At 44.2% G+C, this 24,485-nt stretch overlaps 2 protein-coding genes across 2 annotated transcripts; one reads left to right on the forward strand and one right to left on the reverse strand.

The window, feature by feature from the left end:
- Positions 1-4,883: 4,883 nt before the first annotated feature.
- On the reverse strand, positions 4,884-13,012 carry adamts15b (ADAM metallopeptidase with thrombospondin type 1 motif, 15b). The gene is made up of 8 exons (XM_027021207.3): positions 11,829-13,012; positions 10,378-10,510; positions 9,835-10,002; positions 9,060-9,343; positions 8,670-8,847; positions 8,362-8,537; positions 7,731-7,906; positions 4,884-7,631 (listed from the first exon to the last, which is right to left on the reverse strand). The coding sequence occupies exons 1-8, from the start codon at positions 12,759-12,761 to the stop codon at positions 6,854-6,856; spliced, it is 2,826 nt and encodes a 941-aa protein (XP_026877008.2). The 5' UTR covers positions 12,762-13,012; the 3' UTR covers positions 4,884-6,853.
- A 1,232-nt stretch (positions 13,013-14,244) lies between these two features.
- Positions 14,245-22,526, forward strand: LOC113584384 (A disintegrin and metalloproteinase with thrombospondin motifs 8). The gene is made up of 9 exons (XM_027021258.3): positions 14,245-15,295; positions 16,263-16,502; positions 16,888-17,020; positions 17,131-17,298; positions 18,152-18,444; positions 18,740-18,926; positions 19,911-20,083; positions 20,223-20,398; positions 20,511-22,526. The coding sequence occupies exons 1-9, from the start codon at positions 14,573-14,575 to the stop codon at positions 21,244-21,246; spliced, it is 2,829 nt and encodes a 942-aa protein (XP_026877059.2). The 5' UTR covers positions 14,245-14,572; the 3' UTR covers positions 21,247-22,526.
- Positions 22,527-24,485: the final 1,959 nt, after the last annotated feature.

The following is a 24,485-nucleotide window of genomic DNA, read 5'->3' on the forward strand; positions in this document are numbered from 1 at the left end:
CGATCAAGGAGGGTCTGACGGGTAAAAGCGTGGGCAAACGCCGTGGCCACATGATGGCTAGCGGGCTGGAGATGTTGTTGTTGAATGCAAATAACTCCTAAGCCTAGTTCTGTAAAGAGTTTGAAATATATACCACATAATTCTCATGAGCTCAGTTCAGTCATTTTAAAGAGACTTCATGAATGACACAGTCAGGATTAGAAAAGTGTACAGAATAAAGACTTGCTTTTGGCAGCTATTTTGGTGTATATCTGAATGCACTGTAATGACTCTGGAAACTGTGAAACTGAGAAACAATGTGAAACAATGCAGCGTTAATTATTTTAAATGATTTTAAATAGAAATTATACTCTACAAATTAATTTAATTAACAAAATAATGAAAATTATTTCAATTCTATAAATTACATGGATTAAAAGTTTAAATTGCAATGCTAAAATATTGCTGAAGAAATAAAGTGTGGGACCTCAACTAGGCACAAGAGACTAGAAATGTTTTTAACCTGGATTTTAAAAAAAAAACAATGCTTGGGGCACATCTGAGTACCTCATGGTGAAGGACTGCATCTAAAAGTGGCTGTACCGTTGTTTAGTTTGAATTCTGAGCTGACCTGTATTCATGGATACCCTGGGTTTGTATCACAAATGTGTTCAGTGCCAAATCTATGCAGTGATTTAAAGACTTCTTTAAACTTCTGAACACACCTCACTGTGGGATTGAGCATATTTATCAAAATGATTCAGAGAGCTAGCGATTAAGGGGTCTGACAATTTAGTTCGCACAGAAAATATATCTCAAGTGAAAACTGCTATCTTTTGTCCTAAGCTGCCATCAGCACCATTCATTTGCCGTGCAGAATTTGACAATAGTGGGAACTCTGCAGTGGGGAAGCTTGAACTGGCAACCTACAGATTCTGGTGACCGAGTATTTTTCTCCTTCTAGATTTAAGGAGACACCATTAAGCATAACACACACATCACCTGCCTCTCAACCACTGGCATTACTAATGCGGTTCTTGAATGGTTCTTGTCCTATATTTCTAATAGAATACATTATCTTGTTTTAGGTAAACGCACACTGCTACCATCAGTCAAGGTGTTCCCCAGGGATCAGTCCTTGGCCCTCTACTGTTCTTTATCTATGCTACCCCTTCCCTCGGCCAGATTTTCCGCAGGCATGGTCTTCATTTCCACTGTTACGCGGATGACACTCAGATCTACATTAACACCAAAGCTAACACTACCCTACCACCTCCTGTTTTATTCTCCTCAGTTCTGATCTCTCTCTCTTTTGAACCCCACGACAAGTCTTCGGTCAAAAATGCCTTTTTTCACCTCCGTAATATTGCTAGGCTTAGGCCCACGCTCCCCACACACGACGCTGAGAGCTCGGGTCACGCCTTCATCACCTATCGTCTTGATTACTCTAACTCTCTCCTCATTGGCATCCCTAACAAAACCATCCTCTCACTTCAATATGCCCAAAACTCGGCTGCAAGAATCCTCCTTCATATAAGCAAATCAGTCCACATCACTCCTAGTCCACATCAGCTACACTGGCTCCCCGTCCCTGAACGCATTCAGTTCAAAATCCTCCTCCTTACATCCAAAGCTCTGCACGATCTTGCACCTCCCTGTCTAGCTCAACTCTGACACTCTTACTGCCCCACCCCTACACATCGGTCCTCTAATGCAGGTCTCCTCTCCATCCTCAAGTTTAGACTGGTGTCTGTAGGAGGCAGATCCTTTATAGTCATGGCCCCAAACTATTGAAGTCTTTACCTCAATCTCCCCATCACTGCTCCACACTCTCCACACTCTCATTGTAATGCGACCTCAGCCCCCTGGGGCACTGAATCAGGTGCAGGGAGGGGATTGAGGACACCACCCAGGACAGAGCACCACCCAGAGCTCGGCATGCACAAGGAGAACATGGAAACTCCACCCAGACTCGAACCCAAGACTGTGCTAACCACCAGTCCGCTGTACTGTCCAAACAAGGCTAAGTCTGTAGTAGAGACCTTTTATATTAGTGCAAATGTAACATAAATGTATCATAAAATATAATCTTCTCTTTTTTTGAAAACATGATTGTAACACCCCGAATGCTGCAGGGTGCGGAGCAGGACACACAGACTCCTTCGACGCAGACAGATGTTTATTTACATATAATGCAGAAAGAACACATAATGTAATCAGTGAACATATAACTATCTCATATGATGTGGATATTAACAAGGCGACACGAAACTAGACGTTTAACATGGATACGCATCAACACGAACAATGACCAACGACGAGGTGCACACTGACAGCGGTTTAAATAGACATACAAACACTTAACGTCTAAACCCTGTACAGGTGTGTACCCTCACAGAGGGTGTGGCTACAAACAAATGAACCCCCTGCATGTGACAGGTCGTACCATGTGACTTGTGGGGGGGAGCGTTCCATGACAAAGATGGGAATATATACAACAAGCAGTGTATTTTGAGGCCGTTATACAATCCCTCCCTACAGTTGGAACATGGCATATGGCAACTGGGATCTTTTTCAAAGTCTCACACCATGTTGGTGTGACTCGGGTGCCAGCCAGATGAACCTGGTGTTGTTCATTTTCCTTTTGATCTCTGTGTATTTGTGGGAAGACTTCAAGATCCCAATTATGAACAAATAAATGATCACGGCTTCAGGCCGCAGCGGTTCCACTGACGTCTCCATGTTAGCCCTTTACTGGCCCCCAGGCTCTGAGCCAAAGGGTAGCTGTTCTGCTCTGGAGAGTTGCCCTGCTCAGCGTTAACCTGCTTCTTGGGGAGTCCATAGGCTTTCATTATTATGTGAGACCTTTTTAACAGGACTGAACCTTCCAACAGAACTCCCTGTCTTACGCCTTAAACCTGGCCCCTCGAGGGGCCCTTCAGGACGCTGTACCTCATGCAACGCTGCCACCCAGAATAAAGGGAATCATCTTTCTTCTCCTCTGTCCCTAAGACTGAGGAGAGCTGCCTTCACGCTTGGCTTTTGAATTCCGTGGTGGTCTAAACAAAGAATTACTGGATAACAAAGAGTTGAAAACCTACAATGAGGCAACCTTAACCCTCCTGCTGCCTCAAAGTGGACTGGCGGCACCAAGAATGTGGGAGGCTGTGCTCTTTACTACCACACTGGCAAAGTTACAAATATGAATTCATGTCTAATAGCATACAGCAACATGAAGCCTTCCCCAGAAACCTATCTCCTTGTATTCCCCCCTCAAAAGACACACACACACACACACACACACACACACACACACACACACACACACACACACACACACACACACACACACACACACACACGCACACACAATATCTTCCATGATGTATCTAAACTTCAGCCTCCTACAGAAGCCTCTACTATGACCATCTGTCTGCATTGGCATCTGTAACGGTGGTCACGTAGATTTGTTTCTGGGTGTGTGCAGGGCTGAAGAGTGGGTTCGGTCAGCTCGACAGCACAATGGACTCGAAGCCCCGGAAAATATTTAGTGTGACCATGTGATGTCTGCTGGGAAAAGAGAGGCAGCGTTGGCTTTTACAAAGGGTGAAAGGTTGGGAAGCAGAGGCCGGCTGGGGGAGAAATGTTTGATGCAGGTTACAAGCCAGTGTTCACCTTCTTTAGTCTACCTTGTGGGTTGTTTCAGCTTCAGTAACAAATGCTTTTACATGACTGATCAGTAACAGGACATAGCATTCAACAGTAGTATCCCAAGTGTGCTTCATGTGTCCAAAATGTTATTTCAGAATTATATTAAAACATTATTGTTTGCATGTAATCATGAAATCAAGATATTAGGTCCTTCTTGCGTGTTGAAGCCATAACCTTGTCCTGTGTGTGGTTTGTCACGAGGTAACAGAGCTGACCTCACCCTGTGTGTGGTTGACCTCTCCTAATGAAAGCCCCGTCTCCCCTCAGTGATGCACTGGTTTAATAGCAATGAAAAAGGCTTCTGGGTTTGTTTCCATGCACCTGAATGTCACCACAGTCTTATCACTATCAGAACTCAAAGCACCTTTTGCAGTCCTGTGTAGATCGGCTGTGTTTTCACAAGCATAAAGATAACAGTTACTTTTAATTTTTTGGAAATAAAAAATGTTATTTTGCACTGGGATTTCTTTAGTCTGTGCGCTTTGTATTTTAAATCATTTCCTTACAATCATCATTTTATCTTGTCAAACTGGACAACAGACTTTGGACCTGTGGAAGCAAGGAATTAACAGACAGCTGACCACCATCAGAGGGAAACCTTATTAGAAAAGCACTAACGCACAGAGACTGACCTAAAGGAATGCTGGATAGCTGTCAGAGATCATGGCACTAATTATTACTGCAACACACATCACTCTGAAGGGCTAATATTACAAACATTACATATCTCAGAACTGACCCCTTATTGAGTCCGTGCATTTGATGCCTGTGAATAAGAAATGTCCTTATCCACCTTTCATGTTTCTAAATCTGCATTTGTGCATTGGGTTCTGTGAATGGTGGACCAAGGGCTCCTTCTGGATGCTTGTTTGCGTTGTTTCAGGCTCAAGCAGCTAGCAGCCCAGATTCCAGCTCCACGTGCAGTGAGATGTATAAAACACGGGGAAGGGTCCAGCTCTCACTGACAATGGAATGGGGATTATTCAGCATGAGGTAGCTTGGCTGGAGCTGGTTTTAGCAGAGACAGATGCTTCGACAGAATTCTAGTGTGACTAACTGAGGAGGAAGTCTCTTCTGTTTGTCAGGGAGCTTAGGGACCTCAGCCCAGCTAAATGATCCAGCCCGTAGAACAGCACTGAGACACACATGGTGATGCACCTTACGTCAGATGCATCCATATGCAAGCTCAGATATGTCATTTAAATGTAAATTTATTTATGCACAGTTAGATGAATGTATACACAGTATACAAAGGAGGACATCAGTAAGAAAACTGAAGTGCATCTTGCTGTATGAACATTGGGTATGAATTGTTGCATAATTTCTCAAAAAAGAGCCAGACTGCAAAAGAAAGACTTAACAGAAGTCATAAAACAGCAACCACTGTGAATAAGTCTTACCTACACTAGACAGTAAATATCATCTCAGGTACAGCAGAGATCTGATCTAGTACACACATACACACACACATACACACACACACACACACACACACACACACACACACACACACACACACACACAAGAACACTGTTCAGTGGTTCAGATGCATGGAAAAAAAGAACTGGATGACTTAGCAAAGGCGCTCATGATGAATGTAGCTGCTATGAGATGCGGTCCAATCAGTCGGAGTGAAAACACAGCAACTGACAATTTTAAAGAGGAATATTTTACTATTTAAGAAAACTATCAATAAATGTAATGTTTGAAGTGTTTATGTAAGACTGTTTCTGCCATATAGTCTTACACAGGAGTTACACAGTCAGAGTACAGGGAAGAACAGCCCCAAAAGAGCAGAGAGAATTGTGAGAATATACTTCCTGAAACTTCTGCCTGTTAAATTTGGCCCAGTTCACTGTCATGGGAAACACAAAGACGGTTTGCATTCTGCAGTACTTTTAAGTGCCACAACCTATATCAGCAAACAGCTGAACATTACACATGTCATTACACGTCATTACATGTCATCACGTTATTACACGTCATTACACGTCGTCACACGTCATTACACATGTTACCACACGTCATTACACATGTCATTACACATGTCATCACACGTCATTAATGTCATCATGTTATTACACGTCATTACACGTCGTCACACGTTATTACACATGTTACCACACGTCATTACACATGTCATTACACATGTCATTACACATGTCATCACTGGTTCCCAAATACTACCGCTAATAGGTACATTTTGTACCTTACTGCTCTAAATGTTACCACTTGAGGCCATTTGGTTAAACATAATTATGCAAGATGTTTCTCTACAGGATTCACAGGTATTATTTCAGTTTCCTCTATGAGACAAGTGTAATATCGCCATCATGACTATTTCGGGCACAGGTATAGTGTTTACTGACTGGTAGAGCCATATCGTAACACAACTTTGAAATGCTCAGTCAATGAGATTTTAAGTACTACAATGTGTGCTTTGAAGTTTAAATACAGTAACAAATATTACTTACAATGATTTGAAATGCTTTAAATATATATATATATATATATATATATATATATATATATATATATATATATATATATATATATATATATATATAGTTGTACATAAAGAGGTACAACCATATAACTATCTTTAACTAATCTTGATTTGCAAATACAAAAATATTCTGTAGTGCAAGTACCACACAGCCCTATATTTGACATACCGTTTGCATATTTTGTATACATTTGCATATTTTGCATACAATTTGCTTCACATTTACCTCATAGAAATTATATGAATTCAAATCTATATATAGACCTAAGCATATATAGACACTATCCCTAATGAAGACATTGTGTTCTGTGTAATATGGATTTCTGTGTTTTGGGGACTTTTTTACATTAAGAGGGTATTTTATCACATGAGCTTTGCTACTTTTTTGATCTTTGTATAACTTGTATTCTGCAGTTCAGATACATTTAGAGGTAGCCTGTGTGTGACTTCAAATCATCACATAAAAGACACCAGAGCTGTTTCTCCGACTCTCCGATCACTTCCTTGTCTGTCCCATTTGTCACCTTGCTTGTGTTCTAAACGTGAGGCACCACGAGGCTCCGGGAACAACAATTGAAGCAAATCAAGAAAGATTTGGTCCCATAGTATGTGCCTGCAACTTAACACTTGAATGGGTTCCTAAGGAGTCACACCAAATCACTGGCAGGCTCGAACAGTGCAGAAGTCTAGCTCCTGGGGCTTCCTCTGGCCAGAGCAGTGGTGTCTGGGAAGGAGCAGACCACCTGGAGTGATGCAGCGCAGAATCCGTTTCCTGAAGCCTTTTCCGCAGCTTTTGGAGCAAGCGGACCATTCGCCAATACTCCAGATGGGGCAGGGGTCACCACACACCCTGATGGCACTGGGCCGTTGGACACTGTCACAGTATGCGGCAACTTTCCCTTCTCTGTCCAGACACTGGACAAGTCTTTTCTGGAAGCCGTTTCCACAGCTCACAGAACATTCTTCCCAGTCACCAGTCACCCACTGACTGGAGGGCTTCTGATAGGCTGGCTTCTTTGTCTCCACCTTTCTCCACCTTTCTACGAGGATGCTTTTCTGGTCATGGATTCTCTCTCCCTTCTTTGGGAGCTTCTCCTCCTTGCTATCCTTGGTCAGGTAGTAGGAGTATCGTACTCGAGGAGGTGTCATTTTGCCCACTGACAGCACCTCCACAGTCAGGGGCTCCAGCAGTGGTCTGGCAGCCTGCAGTGTCTCCACCGCTGTGGACGTCCCACTGTAGCGAAGCAGGCTGCCCTTCACAATGATGTCCCTCTCCACTGCGGACACCACATAGTTCCCATTGAGGAGATACTCACCGTGGACGTTCTTGATAGCTAAGTAGTTGTCGTCATTTACCAAACCCCGGTAGCCACGTTGTCTGATGTCCACATTTGAGGCTCCAACAGGTATGGTCACCACAAAGTTATATCCATGTCTGGAAAACAATGGTCTTGGGTCAGAAATCATTGGTTTGCTTGAGATCAACTGACTCCCTCCATATTCTCACTGCATAGATGCTGAGCACGAAGCTTACATGGGTTTGGTGAACACTCCAGACACCTTTCTGCAGTTCTGCTCATCTCCTCCACACACTCCACACTTGTCAAACTTCACGTTGGAGCTCAGCTTGCCATCACAACCTGCCTTGATGCACTTCCCCTGAACGCAGACGGCCGAGGTGTCGGGCGAGCAGAGTGTTCCGTCCACGACCTGTTTATGCCGATGAAACACAGTCACACACTCCACTAAGATGGCTAATGCATTTTCAGCTTGCTAGCAGAGACCAGTCCAACAGTCACATATACAGCCAAAAGCGCTTTACTTATACAGATTTTTTCTGAAGGTAGTAGCTTGAACATAACACACCAGCTACTCAACCAGAGGCACTATCGCAGCCTGTGATTGGTTTATTCTGCGCTGGTCGTGTAAACACTGTGGTCTGATAAACTACAGCTGTATAACACTCTATGGGACTTCTTTCTCTCTCTCCTCTCCCACCACAGTGTTAATGACCTGACCAGCTCTGCTCCCTCTCAAACCACATGTTCATTTCTAATCCAGACAGATATCCCACCATTTCTAATTAGGCTTCCTCATTTCCTCTGAAACATGGCTGTTTTCTATGCTATTTCAGGTAGAACTCGCAGAAATAGGGGCTTCCATACCTTCGGGGAAAGCATATAGAAGTACCCTGTTCCATTGGCTCTGCAGATAAGCTTGCACCTGTCCTTCAGGGAGATTCCGGAGTATTTAGGCACCCAGGTAACGGAGGAGCTGAGCCTGTTGGTGTTGAGACTGAAGCCACTGAAGCTCTCACACTGCTCCTCACGAAAACTCTTCCCTGCCAACAGTGGTACAACATCACATATGTACACATTCAACCTCTCCGTGTCACAAACAAATAGAAACTTATGCAAATCAGTCTGCCCTTTGTGCATGTGAAAAACGTCTAAAAGAATTAGAGCCGGCGTACCTGAAGCTGGACACGGCTCCAGACGGCAGGAGCGAAACTTCACACGCTGGCCTTGGCAGTAGTTACCCCCGTGTTCAGGAACAGGGCTGTTGCAATCCCTCTTGGCCAGCTGGACTCCTCCTCCACACGATCGCGAACACAATCCATATGGCCTCCACTTACCCCACTGCCCATCCACCTGTGAAACCAAAACATGCATAGCCTGTGCATCCTGTCTGATCTGGAAACTATCCACGCTGTTGAGAAGAAACATTAGCTGATCTGTATTATTACCTCAATACTTCATGTCAAGGATCTTTAATATTTTATGTATTTGGTTTAGAAAAAGACTTGTATCAGACAACAGAATCCTGTTCAGATGATTCGATCAGGCCATACTGGCACTCTCACCTTGGATGTGGTGGTGACGCTTCTGTCAGCACAAGCTCCTCTGTAGCATATCTTGTTGTTAGCACAGCTGGTGCCGTCGGCCCAGGGGAAGTGGCGCGTCTGGCACACCAGATGTCCCCTGGTCTTTCCTGTGCACCACAGCTTGGCGCATGCCTGCATGTAAGGGCAGGGCTTGGACCCAGAGCCAAAGGCCAACTCGCACTGGCGGCTGAGGCTGTAAGCCAGTCCTGGAGGGTCTTCTGGTAGAGGCAGCAGTTTCTGGGGCTGGTCCAGTAGACAGTCAGCTTATAGACATAGGCCAGGGCCGTGTTAGTACATATTACACTACAGTTAAAATTAAATTAAATGTAACCTTTTTGTAGATGACATTATACAAATTCTGTCTTTGAAACAAGAATTTGCCCACATGATGCAACATTCACTGGTAATTGTAGATTGCTTTATAAGAGTGTTGCCTTTTGATTTTTCTCAGTGGAATAACTACATGTCAGAGAACAATAAACGACAATAAATGGGAACAATAAACATTTGCTGTTTTAAGCTAGGTCCATTTTGACTGTGGCATGCAGTAATAGTTTTGAGACAGCAAAAGGCAGCTGCCCTCATCCTGTTGCCTTCTCCAATCAGCTTTGCAGCTGAAGTCACATGACATTGTCCAGCTCCTTTTGTTTTAGTAGGAAATTGGGAAGTGTGTGTTAGCATAGCTTGCATGTCATCAGAGACCCACAATACTGTGCGGCAGGGTTAATGATGGCTGCAGGCTGTGCGCACTGACCGTGGCCGCTGTCCAGGAAATCTGTGACGATGGCGGCGCTGCAGACGGACCAGGGATTGCTGCGGTCAACATGGGTGAGGGTAGGAGACATCATGTGGTTGTCCTTCAGTGTTCCAAACACCTCTTCACACGCCTTCACGTTGTCATGGGGCATACTGAGGACATGCCCTGGACAAGAGACATCACAGCGGTGACTGGGATGAGTGCATTATTTTTACTGTTTTAAGAGTTTTTATGTTTCCCCTTCGTGTTATCTGTATAACTGTATTTTGTCATTAGTAACAAGTGCACGACTGTAGGTTTCTGGGACCTGATTTTAACAGAGTAAGCTGTCGAACTAAGACAACACTGAACCCTTGAGTGCTGAGTTTGATTTCATTGCACCAAGTATAGTGGCTTTGAGAACACAGGGTTCATTTAAGGTCAAAGCCTGTCATTTTCCTCCCATCTCCATCACCAGTAGGAGCCCGTGGGCCACGTTTCATCTCAGCGCATATGAATACCTACAGATGCCCTTATAAGGTAGTAAGGCGATGGGCTTACCTAGCTCGTGTGCCGTGGTGAAGGCTGAGGGGAGACCGTCATCCTCGATGACCGAACAGCTTCTTTTGGGATCACACATGGTCCCAACATCGGCCATGCCCAGAGTGTCACAGGTGGTAGCCCCACACAAGTCCTGTTAGAATTCAAGGAAAGAACATGAACTGTACCCAGTGATGTGTTTCAATAGAGGATATGATTCATGTGTTAATGTTTTGAGCATGTGCGTTCGTCCAACTGAAAGGGTTAATACACTAATGTGAGAGATGTATTGAGTTACACCACAGACAGAGTGAAGCACATTGATGTGTGGTGTAAGGGATCTGTCTGGTGATGTGTGGTGTGAAGGATCTGTCTGGTGATGTGTGATCTGAAGGCTCTGTCTGGTGATGTGTGGTGTGACGGATCTGTCTGGTGATGTGTGGTGTGAAGGATCGGTTCTAGACAAGTGTGAAATTTTAATGTCGGACTAAATAACAGGAAGAACAGTTCTGCAGTAACCAGCGAGGGTGGTCTAGAATGTCTATAAACATTGTTTAGTTAGGATAGACATGGCCACAGAGAAACGATCAGTGTAAGTCCACCTGTTTCTCCCTAGTACGTAAACACTGACACACACATATATACACACACATGCATGCAGTCACGCGCGCACACACACACACACACGCTTGCACGCACGCACACACACACATGCATACACACACACATGCGCACACACACACACGCGCACACACACACACACACACACACACACACACACACACACACACACACACACACACACACACACACATGCACACACACAAAGAAACACACAGAGACGAATTTCATAGCTTTCCCTTAATCATATAGTTTATAAAAACCTTGTTTGGCGCTTGTGATCATTGTCTGCAACAACCATACATTTATGAGGTTTTGTTTCTTTCTGGATTTTAATATTTCTTTTTATTTCAACAGTAGCATAAATTGACTTGTGATAATATTGTAGACCATGCATGCATTTCATTTATTTGCTGGTATATTAAACTGTGTTAGTTTTAATAACTAATGTAACCAACTGCACATCAAACGAACCACATAAATCAGCCTGTTGCAGTTAATTTATATTTTTGTGCCTCATGCCTTGTTCAAAGAGAAAGCAGCGATCACGTGGCCCCTCGACCAGTGGAGCCAGGTTCTATGACTTTTCTACGATCGTTTACAGTATTCTCTCAGGCTTTTGTTATAACCCATGTATAATGCGGTATAATTATTTTATAATTTTTTTATTTTTAATTTTTTTAACCGTAAATGAAATCCTGAAGCTGAATGTTTTAATATACTTTTTAATGCTAATTTTCGCTGGCCTGAGTGTCAGTGCACCTGCCGTATAATGTGTAGGCGTACACGGTATCACTAATGAGAGCCGTCAGGGCAGAGCCCTCTCGAGCTAGAGCGTCAGAGCCGCCTACCTGTTTAGTGAATAAGATGGCCGTGTCCCAGTGCTCGGGGTGTTTGTCGTTCATCCTGTTGAACTTCTTTTGCCATGTGCAGAAGTTACGCAGCGACAGTGCCGCGTTGCTGGAGATTTTAGGCCCTTCCTCGGGCTCCTCAATCACCAAGAACTTCACCACCACAATGTTAATGTCATTTAAAATGCTGGGGTGCTTGTACAGCGTTGCGGCTACTGACATAAGGGTCAGAAGGTAATGCTCGAGGTCTTCGCCATGGAACTTCGCCATGGATTCATCGGCAACGATCAAGACCTCGATATATCTAGATAGAGACGCAAACCTCTTAGATCTCGCCCTGCCTTTCAGCACACACTCTGTTGGGTTTTTCGCGTGCCCCTTCGTATGCCAGTATTTCTCCAGCGACTTCACGAGAGGACGGTTGACATCAGAAGACACTCCACATCGGGAAGATGCGTCGGGGTTAACCGCGCGCCTTTGCCGGCGTATCATGTGTGTCTTTTCTGCACTTGGCATAAGTGCTTCTGCCGTTTCGTTCCCTCTGTACCAGAAATGATACTCCATGCCTTTGTAAAAGAAAGCTCCCTGGACACCTCTGCACACACTGATGCTTGTAAAGGAAGAGGCGTCTGAATTAACGTCTCCAGAGTAAAAGCATCGCCGTAGATCAGACACTGAAGTAGCTGTTGTGGAGAGATGATTTTCATGCGTGACATCAGGTGCAAGAAAGCTGGAGTCCGGTAATACGTTTAGATAGAAATCCTGTTTAAAAGCGCTTATTTTAAATACAATGTGATTTCTTATGCCGTCACTCTGAGATGACGCGTTTTCATGGTCAAGTTGCACAGGCTCACAAAAATCGATTTCCATACAGAAGTATAAATGAGCAAAAAGCGGGATATTCAAAAGGAAAAACAGAAAACCGACGAACATTGTTATTCCTACGCAGCTGTCCTTCAAAAATACAATTTAAGAAAATGTGGTACTCTAATTGCATTCCTTTATATCTGTGCACAGACGTATCTCCGTAAATAATCCATGGTGCATTAGCCTGTGAAGACACTTCCGTCCTCTGCCAGGTTTACTCCTCTGTGCCATTTCTAAACATCATACATTGTGAACAGAGTTTTGGGAGGTACAGGAGAAAGTTCACTGGACGTGGCGCGTGGTTCATTTGAAACCTTGGCCACTTGTCGCTACCCAGACGTTAACTTCAAGCACGTGCGCCTCACGAGGAGTGCAGGGCTTGGGCGTGGCGTTGACTCATGGAAAAACTGAAAAGGCATCAGGGTTAATTTAGCCTACATGCTATATCACTGCGAAGTTGTGTGTGTGTGTGTGTGTGTGATTAGATGGATGGATGGATGGATGGATGGATGGATGGATGGATGGATGGATGGATGGATAGATAGATAGATAGATAGATAGATAGATAGATAGATAGATAGATAGATAGATAGATAGATAGATAGATAGATAGATAGATCGATCGATCTGTAGTTGTCAGGATAAGTTCAATAAATTGAGACTGCAATTACCGTACCAAAACTGGAGAAGACATTTTGTATGTTATTGTGCATCATCTTACTTATGTTATTTATTTGTTACAAACCAATACGTGTAAATCGTTTATCGATAAGGCTCCTACTCAAAGTCACGTCCCAAGTGCCATGAATGATCCGATAGTGTGTGTGCACCCTCACGCATTCACACAACATAACTGACATTTTGCACTATTTTTTTTGCTCTTTTCGCCTCTCCTTCTTTTAAAACTCTTTTCTCTGCACTACGATGCGCATCTCCTACAACAGAGACGCTGTTGTTTCTATTGGTCTACAAAACACTTCAAGCCGTTTCTAACCTAACTAAATTTAGTCTCATCAACTAAATTTAGTCTCATCAACGAAATATGAGCTGATTAAAAACAATCGAAACAGAAACTTTTAAAATAGCTACATTGAAGCGCTCAACGTTGTGTAGTGCGTGTAAAACACCATACTGCCCCCTTGTGGAAGTATGTTACTTCTACACAGATGGCGCTGGGCGCTCCTCTTAAATCTCTGCGACACAATCACGTTTAGATTCCACCAGTTATCCGTATGAACTCCGTATGGAAATCTGCAGCTGATTATTTTTGACTAATCGTTTTACATTTATATTGGCTCTAATCTATTTGAGACGCACCTTCTGACTGTAGGCCCAGAAATATTATCCGAGTAGATAGTGGCTTTGGACACCGGTGAAACATATCACTGCTTTTGAAGAGTAACTTCTAAACAGACTAATAATAGCTCCTCCACTTGGCTGTTTGGGAAGAGGGAATGCCCTCCGCTTTCATTGGACTAGCGTGAGCCAGACTTTTTTCGCTCAGTTACTAGTGGGAGGAGAGAATATTGCTGCGCTGGATATTAAAAACAGCGCAAAGCCCTTCATTTTCAGGAGGATGCGAAGGTATAAATGCTAGCGTCGCTGTCGGCAGAGTGTGAGGAGCGCCAGGGTGTTGCGCGACCCCAGGACGAGCTTTACCCGCGAGCGCAGTGAACCCCGGGACGTCCAATGACGAGGGCACGCGCTCCGTAATCAGGCTCTGCGTCAGTAATTGGAATTCTTTTTAGAGCAAGGCTGTCACGCGCTGTGAGGAATTACCAGCGGCTTTAGAGAAGTTAAAACACAGCTGTACAATAGTGACTGGCAAAAACTATTCCCCAAGCGGATGCGCAACAAAGGTGCACCTGTTTAGTAAAATGCGCTCGCCGTGGGGGTTCTTGTTGGCGGGCTGTCTGGTCAACATTTGCTTGTCCCAGTTGTTTGAAGCTGAGGAAATTGTTCCCGTTCGGTTGACGGGAGCAGGAACGAAGAGCGGAAAACATTCACGTTTCAGGCTTACAGCTTTTGGTCGGGACTTTACACTAAATTTAACTCCGGATAACAGCTTCATCTCTCCCACACTGAAGGTTTATCGCATCAAGACAGATGGCACCTCGGAAACTCCGGGGAAGGCTGACAGACAGGTGTATGCCAGCAGATGGACGGCTGTCCATAAGAGCATGAATAAAACTGCAGAGGACGATGTGGAACTGAGAGGCTGTTTCTTTACCGGGACTGTCGACTTCAGAAAGGATTCTGTCGTTGCTGTAAGCCTTTGTCACGGGATTTGGGGATCATTTATTTTAGACGGTGAAGAGTATCAGATTGAACCAAGACATTTTGGCTCGGAAATAAACGAGAGTTCCATTGAACAGCTGCATCTCATCAAGAGAAAAAGAAATAAAAAAACCTTTATGGAAACAAGCCCGTCGTTCGGTCGAACAGAGGATGGCCCTTATCTCGGACCGTCTGTAATTAATGAAGCCCTGGTTAGCCAAATGTCGCCCAGGCGCAGACGCTTTGTGTCCGCGCCAAGATTTATTGAAACGTTGGTGGTCGCGGACGCTTCCATGTTAAGATTTTATGGAGACGAGATAAAGGCGAGTAACCGTTTCCTTTTTGCTAATCCAGAAGACATGCAAACAGTTTGTCAGAAGACATACCTCAAGAAGATACGCATACTTATTTTCTAACTTTGAATAACCTTGGTCATTTTGATCTTGGGTAACGCGTCCTTTACAAACAATACTAATATATTTAACGATATATGTTTAAGATACGTTTGGAAACACTTCAATAATGCCAAATACTAACCGGATATACCTCTGTTTCAACAGGTTTCGTTCTGCTAATCAATCAATCAATCAATCAATCAATCCTTGATTTCAGACGGACACATTTATGCATTTACGTTATGGGTTTTAAGTTTTCACAGAACATGAATAATAGGGATATGTGTAAATACACGCAGCATTTGGACAGAGGAAAACATCGATTTTCTTTGTTTTCTTTGTTTTTTCTTTGTGTTTTTTTGCGAATACGAAGTCACAGAACTGCATGCGCTAATGGATTCCTCATTGTGTATTTTCCAACAATAACATTAATGTGCTAAAGTATTGGTGTGGTACAACTCTGACCTCATGTGCCACTGACAGTCTAGTTGCAACTTCTGGTTTAAGCAAAGAGGGTTATGTGAATTCAGCACACTGCTCCCCAATGTAATAAATGCATGTGATTATTGTGATAAATCCAACTCTGGCTTCTTCTGCTTTATTTTGCTCTCAGATAGCTAATGTGCTCCCATAATTATGTAAGCTAATATTGTTTACATTTATAACATTTAGCTGACACTTTTATCCAGAGCAACTTACAATTATGTCTAAGTACTACTTCAGTAATTGAGGGTTAAGGGTCTTACTCAGGAGCCCAACAGTGGGAATTTGGTGGTGGTGGGAATTGAACTGGCAACCTTCTGATTATTAGTCAATTACCTTGAGTACAGAGTAATACATATGACCTTCTTAAGGAGTTGAGGAGTAACACGTATGACCTTCTCACTTCTACCAGCTCTACGTGTTGACCCTGGTGTCGGTCGCTGCTCAGATCTACAAACACTCCAGCATCAAAAACTCTCTGAATGTGGTGGTGGTGAAGATGATGATCGTAGAAGATGAAGAGCTTGGACCATCCGTCTCCAGCAACGGAGGCTTGACCCTACGCAGCTTCTGCTCCTGGCAGCAGCTGTTCAACCCCTCCAGCCATTGGCACCCGGAGCACTATGACACGGCTCTGCTGCTCACCAGAGAGGTGAGGGGCCAGGTCGGCTTCATCCTGCCCTGAATGCCCTCTGTGCAGTCTGTGCAGCTGTGGTGGTCCCACGTAAGGTGCACACACACACACACACACACACACACACACACACACACACACACACACACACACACACGAGTGTGATTCACTATCTGCACCCTGTCCAGCTTATGATCGAAATCATGTGGGGCTGTATAACTTCTGGCGACTGAGAGCCATGCAAGGCCCAATGTCCCAGACACCACTGTCACTTGATATGCTTGCTGTCTTCCAGAAATATTGATTGTCTGAAATCTATTGTGGAAACACTGACAGAAATGGCTCACTCTCTTCATTATGTGGAGAGATGAACACATTTCGTTTTGATTTTATTGTCTCCCAGGACATCTGTGGCCATCAAAGTTGTGACACACTAGGAGTGGCTGATGTGGGGACAGTGTGTGACCCCAAAAGGAGCTGTTTCGTGATTGAGGACAGTGGACTCCAGGCGTCCTTTACGATAGCCCACGAGCTAGGTGTGCGTCCTCCCAGTGCCTAATAACAGATGTATCGTGTTTCCGTGAATTTGGCTGTGGAGCCATCCACAGGTTTCCGCGAGTGCACTAACGTGATGTCACTTGGGCAGGACATGTACTGAGCATGCCTCATGACGACTCCAAGAACTGCGAGAGGCACTTCGGACACCTCCGTCTGCATCACATTATGGCTCCTGTGTTTGTCGGCTTCAATCAGTCCTCTCCCTGGTCCCCCTGCAGTGCTTTCTACATCACAGAGTTCTTCGACAACGGGCACGGTATGCTCACCACTCACACCCAGCAGCTGAACACTGAATATGTTAGTCTATAACCTCGTCAAGACTTTCTTTGCAAAATATTTGTAGAGGTTAGATTGCAAGCCCTGTGTTTGCTCAAACTTCTTGTGCTTGCTGTAAGTTTTACAGTCCTTTTTAATTTTATTAGTAGAATTATTATTATTATTATTATATTATTATTATTATTATTATTATTATAAGTTTGTTAGTATTACCATTAAAATTATATACAGGGAGTTCTTTCTGTTTATAGTGCATTTACATTTACATTTATGCCATTTAGCTCTTATCTAGAGCAACTTACAAAAGTGCTTTGTCATTTCCTCATAGAGTACATCCTACTACAGTACAGTAGGTTAGAGTCCAACATACCAATGAACTAAAATACTGTTCAAGTACAGGGATCAGTGCTGATGCCTAGAAGTGCAAAACACATATAAGCTCTGTAACAGACAACAATAAATATAATAAACAATACCTTACAGTAAGTACTAGAGATTTAGTTAGTCAACATAGGAGCAGTATCAGTGGTCATCTCATGGTATTCAGTCTGCATTTGAAGATTGCAAGGGACTCTGCTGTCCAGACAGCCAGAGGAAGTTCGTTCCACAATCTAGGAGCCAGGACAGAGAATAGTCTCCATGCTTGTCTTCCATGAGTCTTGAAGCATGGTGTTTCATGCCAAGCCGTACTTAATATAGCCGTACTTATAGTATATTAATGTGGGTATAATGAACCATGCTGGTTAAAATATGTTATATAATTATTGATTGATTTTTGCATTCAAAATAAAAGCCTTCATTTCCATACTCTCTCTCTCGTGATTTCAAATCAGGGGACTGTCTGCTGGATGCCCCTGAGAACACTGTGCCTTTACCTATGGAACTGCCCGGTTTGGCATACGGCCTGGACCGCCAGTGCCGGCAGGCCTTCGGGGAGGGCTACTTGTCCTGCCGTAATGCCTCGGCTGATGAGGCATGCACCCAGCTCTGGTGCCAGCGGGCAGGCCAGGCTACGTGCACCACCAGGAACGGGAGTCTGCCGTGGGCCGACGGCACGCCCTGCGGCCCGGACAGGACCTGCCTGGACAGTGTGTGCACTGCTTCTGAGGAGGTGATGAAGCCTAAGGTAAAATACCACCCAGGATGTTACAGAGAAAACATTGTTTTATCAGCGTGTTTTGTCATTTATAGGTTATTCCAACAAATTTCCTTTCTTAGCATAGATACTAGTAATACTTTACTATACGGCTACTTAATACTATGTTGACATTTTTTGTGAAGACTGTAATGTAAAATGAAAACAACTCAGTAGGCTGCAACACACGCCAGAAGGCAGGATTGAAACTAAACAGCATACACATGACTAGTCATTGTGTCCTAGCGCAATTAGGTGAGCGTTATTCCTGGTCCTGTGGCTGCAGGTGCCTGTGGATGGCAGCTGGGGGGATTGGGGCGCATGGCAGACCTGCTCCCGCTCCTGTGGAGGCGGGGTGAGATTCTCCTACAGGGAGTGCAACCGGCCAGCTCCTCAAAACGGAGGACGCTACTGCGAGGGACAGAGGGCACGATACCACTCCTGCAACACTCAGGCCTGTGAAAGTGGACATGGTGAGTTACTGTACAGAGAAGGGTTCCCCAGTGCTGGGGTGCACTCTACAGAAGAGGGTTCCCCAGTGCTGGGGTCCACTCTACAGACGAGGGTTCCTCAGTGCTGGGGTCCACTCTACAGACGAGGGTTCCCCAGTGCTGGGGTCCACTCTAGAGAGAAGGGTTCCCCAGTGCTGCGGTCCACTCTACAGATGAGGGTTCCCCAGTGCTGGGGTCCACTCTACAGACGAGGGTTCCCCAGTGCTGGGGTCCACTCTAGAGAGAAGGGTTCCCCAGTGCTGCGGTCCACTCTACAGATGAGGGTTCCCCAGTGCTGGGGTCCACTCTACAGATGAGGGTTCCCCAGTGCTGGGGTCCACTCTACAGACGAGGGTTCCCCAGTGCTGCGGTCCACTCTACAGACGAAGGTTCCTCAGTGCTGGGGTCCACTCTAGAGAGAAGGGTTCCCCAGTGCTGGGGTCCACTCTAGAGAGAAGGGTTCCCCAGTGCTGGGGTCCACTCTACAGACGAGGGTTCCTCAGTGCTGGGGTCCACTCTACAGACGAGGGTTCCTCAGTGCTGGGGTCCACTCTACAGACGAGGGTTCCTCAGTGCTGGGGTCCACTCTGCAGAGAAAGGTTCCCTAGTGCTGGGGTCCACTCTACAGACGAGGGTTCCTCAGTGCTGGGGTCCACTCTAGAGAGAAGGATTCCCCAGTGGTTAGCTACCCTCTAAACAGTGTTGCAGTACCCCTGCAGTACTCCTATACTAAGAATAGTTTTAGTGTTTCAATATACTCAACACTCCAGTGTCAACTCATCAGCTAATTAACAAGTCCTGAGTTTAAAATGGGTGAATTCGAGAACAGGGACCCCCAAGGGGAATTCCATGTTGGGGGAAAACAATAACTGTTACTGAGCTGTGAACTGGAATATTTCCACAGTGTTGCTTTTACAGTTTTGCTCTTCGAGTTCTCATTTTACATCAAATCCTGGTTGATTATAGGGAAGAGTTTCCGTGAAGAACAGTGCGAGAAGTATAACAATCCCAATCACTTTGATATCCATGGAAATGTCAAGCAATGGATACCAAAATACGCTGGAGTATCTCCACGGGACAGATGCAAACTCTTCTGCAGAGCACGAGGCAGCAGTGAGTTTAAAGTATTTCAAGCTAAGGTATGCTTTCAGTTATTAATAAGCTTTCGGTTATTAATTTCATGACCCCTGAAATTAGCATTTAATTAGATAAAAGGTACTAATCAATAAAGCTGTCTTAGCTTTGTGAAAGGTTTTAAATGTACATATCTATCTCCAGGTAATTGATGGAACAGCATGCAGTCCAGACACCACATCAATCTGTGTCCAGGGCCAGTGTATCAAAGCTGGCTGTGACCTCCAGATCGGCTCCAGCAAGAAGCTCGACAAGTGCGGTGTGTGTGGTGGGGATGGCCTTAGCTGTAGGAAGATATCTGGCTCATACAACAAAGTCATGTGAGTCTCCCAAAGGACATTTAATGCACATGCATTTACTGCTGTGTCATAATTGGTGCTGTTGGAATATGTTCAGGTTTTGATGACTATGATTTAATCTCTTCTGCTTTAGTCAAGGATACAGTGATATTGTAACCATCCCACTTGGAGCAACCAACATTGACATCAAACAGCGGAGTCACAAGGGCATAAAACACGATGGAAACTACCTGGCAGTCAAACGTGAGAACGGCGAGTATATACTGAATGGGAACTTCTCAGTGTCCACCGTGGAGCAGGACATCCCTGCCCGGGGTGCTGTCCTTAAGTACAGCGGCTCAGACACCACCCTGGAGAGGATTCAGAGCTTTCGGCAGCTCCGCGAGGCCGTCACTGTTCAGCTGCTGTCCACCGCCAGGGAGGCCAGCCTGCCCAAGGTCAAATACACATTCTTCATCCCCAAGGGCGTCTCCTTCGGGAGACCCAAAGACAGGAAGATGTGGGTCCATGCCATCCACCCTTTCGGTGTCCCACAATGGGTCCTGGGGGACTGGTCCGAGTGCTCGCGGAGTTGTGGCTCGGGCTGGTCCAGGAGAAGTGTGGACTGCAAGGACGATGCCGGCTTCTACTCAAGCGTCTGTGATAAGGGCCTGAGACCAGCGGACATCAGACCCTGTGCAGATCTGCCGTGCCCTATGTGGCAAACTGGCCCCTGGTCCTCCTGCTCACGCACGTGTGGCCGTGGGGAACGCCGCCGGAGCACAGTCTGCGTTGATTACACTGGGAAGCCAGTTGAGGAGGAGAAGTGCGACCCTACCAAGCAACCCATGCCAGTATCTGGAGAATGTATGTACCAGGAGTGCCAGTAAGGTCTTCAAAAACATGGCCAGTCCACAAGTTTCTGTAGGAACATCCAGCAATGAGCCGCTAACCATCCTGACAGGGCATTAAAGTAAAGCAAGACGACTCAGTTCTGGGGTAAGACTAAACCAGTCGGGATAGCATGGCCTGTTTAGACAAAGCGTTTCTCCACAGTGCTCTTCACAGCGTTTCTTTAGAAGCACTGTTTTGGTTTCTCATAGTGATCTACCTCATCAGGGATATCAGCTTTACATCAATTCTCCTTCCTTTCAGTGCAGTGAAGCTTCTCTCATATGATTTAATCATTCACCCATTACTGTATTTGGGATGCATATTACATAACTCATCATTTCTGCAGCTTCTTTAAAATAAATGTATACATTCACATGGTTCCATAATTCTAAATATTATTTTACTAATGAGAAAACAATATTTATTTTCTAGAATTTCATATCATACCATGTTACAAAATGAAATAATGTTTCCCCTTATACTGTCAAGGTGCTAATGGCTTCATTTACTGGTTATGAATGTTCTGATATTTTTTACTTTTTTAGCTTTTACGTGTGTTATAAAACAAACTCTTTCATTTTTGCTAACCACTAAAGGTGCAAAGTTCTTTCATTTACTGTATTGTCTGGTTTCCATTTATGACCCCACAAAATGATTTTTATCAAGTCGTACAGTTCACACTATATTTTGTAAAGGTTTGTGATTATCTTGGTGAAATGCATTTCGGAATACTTATTATAAAGTGAGAGACTTTGATGTTGATCCAGAATTAATGTTTGTAGTCTACACAACACTGTTTAGTTTCAGCGTAAACACGTTAGCTGTTAAGACTTGTGCGACTTGCTGTGAAAATTGTGAGGAAGTGCAGCCTGATATGACATGGGCTACTTCCTGCTTAGTGATGTTTGGGACATGGTGCATTTCCTGCACATGTGAAGAATTGTGGTTGTAAACATAATCAGCTCTTTAAAATATTTGCCCACATAAGACTAAACTGGTGAGCACCGACCTCCATTACTGTTGGAACATGAGTTAACCATATATTGATCATTCCTACACATGTATATTAAATGTATTGGACATACAGTATAACAGAAATGGCATTCCACATTATTCCTTCAATGAAGGGCCATTCTGTTGTTTTTTACTAATGGCTTCCTAATAAAGCTATTTATTTTTTTTAAGGTTTATATATTTACAATGGACACAAAAAATTCCCGATGCTGCTGTTTTTAGATGTTTTTCTGTCATAAGTAAAATGGATGAATGAAACGAATTTAAATCTGTGTCATGGAGTGTCTGTTTGGGGAAACTCTGCTCTGGCTTCACCCTCGTCGGCCCCTCCGGAGGTCAGCCTCCTCCTGACCCCCCCGCTGCCCTCTTTGATAGTACACAGTGGTGCTAAAATAAACCGTATGTTCTCCTTGCATTTCTACAGTGGTTTACTACATCTTGTTTAAGCACTAGTGTTTCTAGATTGGGATCTGTTTAGTTTTGCTGTGTATTTGGATATGTTCCTGGATATGCGACTATGGATTTTCCTAGACTGACCCTGTCCGCCTGTGTTTTGGCCCTCCTACTTGTAATAGTCTCGATGGAAAAATGCCCAAATAAAGTCGTCTCCCAGCCTGCCCTGTCTGGGCTCTCCCGTACCTCACAGACAACCGTTCCTCCTTAAGAGTGGACATCTGTGAAGGGTTCAATTTTTGGGAAATGTGACGTCCTCTGAGGAGACACGTGTCCTGGGGTGGGTTGAGCGCTTGGCTCTCACTGAGATGCATCTGCAAATGTTCTTACATAACGTGGCACTTTATTTTATGTCCTAGTCATTGTTTCTTAAGAAGAAGATCATTTTTCAACAATGCTGCGTGCTGGGGAGCTATTGAAGGAATGCTTGAGAAACTGCACACTTTTGAAACTGAGGGGCCCTTTTGTGATGTTTTCCATTTAAATCCAGGATGAAGTGCTCAGGGCAGCCACGAAAACCCCCCAGCTCCATGATTTATTCTGTGCTAAATGTTAAAATTGCACACATGTTTTATGTAGACCCTGCAGAAACGTTGAATTTTTGACATTGTTGAACATTTTTGCAGTTTTGCTTAAATAATTATTTAAATCCTTTGAATTGACAAATTCATATTTGCAGGTCTAAAAAGGCTTTTTAAAGGTCAAATTTACACTCATATATTAACCGTGTCTGTAGATATTATTCCAAAACTCTGCCCATTAAAGGTAGATCAAACAAAGGCAGACACACACACACGAAATGTTGTGCTTGCATGCTCAGCTCAAAGGGTAGAAGCTTACTGTCACTGTGCAATCACCTTCAGCAATGGCTATGAATGTTTACCTCTCACCCAACGCTGCTGGCTTGTATGGACCAGATCTGTAGATCTGTGTGTTGTGCATTACACTGCAGTGTGTGTGTCATGTATTACACTGCAGTGTGAGTGTTATACCTTACACTGCACTGTGAGTGTCGTGTATTACACTGCAGTGTGTGTGTCGTGTATTACACTGCAGTGTGAGTGTTGTGTATTACACTGCAATGTGGGTGTCATGTATTACACTGCAGCGGGAGTGTTGTGTATTACACTGCTGTGTGAGTGTTGTGTATTATTCTGCAGCGTGAGTGTCATTTGCTACATTGCAGTGGGTGTGTCATGTATTACACTGCAGTGGGAGCTGCCGGTGTTTTCTCTAATGGACAGTTATACAGCTGCATCCATGCCTATTCCCAGCCATCCGTTCTGCTGAAGGTGGCTAGCGCCTCTTGTGGTTTGGCGGTAATGTGTAGCAGTGAGTTAAGTTAGGTACTCTGGTGAGGAACTTAGTGTAGTACCGCATTGTTGGATCTGTTTTTGTGTTGTCTTTGGATTTCAGCACAAAAAGCTGGGATTCAAAATTCCAACCTAATGTATTCCATTCTGTCATAGCAGATCTAGTGTGTATTCCATTCTGTCATAACAGATCTAGTGTGTATTTTATTATTATTTAATAGCAAGTCTAATGTGTATTCTATTATTTCATAGCAGATCTAGTGTGTATTCTATTTTTTCATAGCAGATCTAGTGTGTATTCCATTCTGTCATAGCAGATCTAGTGTGTATTCTATTATTTCATAGCAGAGCTAGTGTGTATTCCATTTTGTCATAGCAGATCTAGTGTGTAATCCATTCTCTCATAGCAGATCTAATGTGTATTCTATTATTTCATAGCAGATCTTGTGTGTATT

This window comes from Electrophorus electricus, chromosome 17 (genome assembly GCF_041902795.1).
Source record: "Electrophorus electricus isolate QZ-2024a chromosome 17, ASM4190279v1, whole genome shotgun sequence".
Taxonomy (NCBI): Eukaryota; Metazoa; Chordata; class Actinopteri; order Gymnotiformes; family Gymnotidae; genus Electrophorus; species Electrophorus electricus.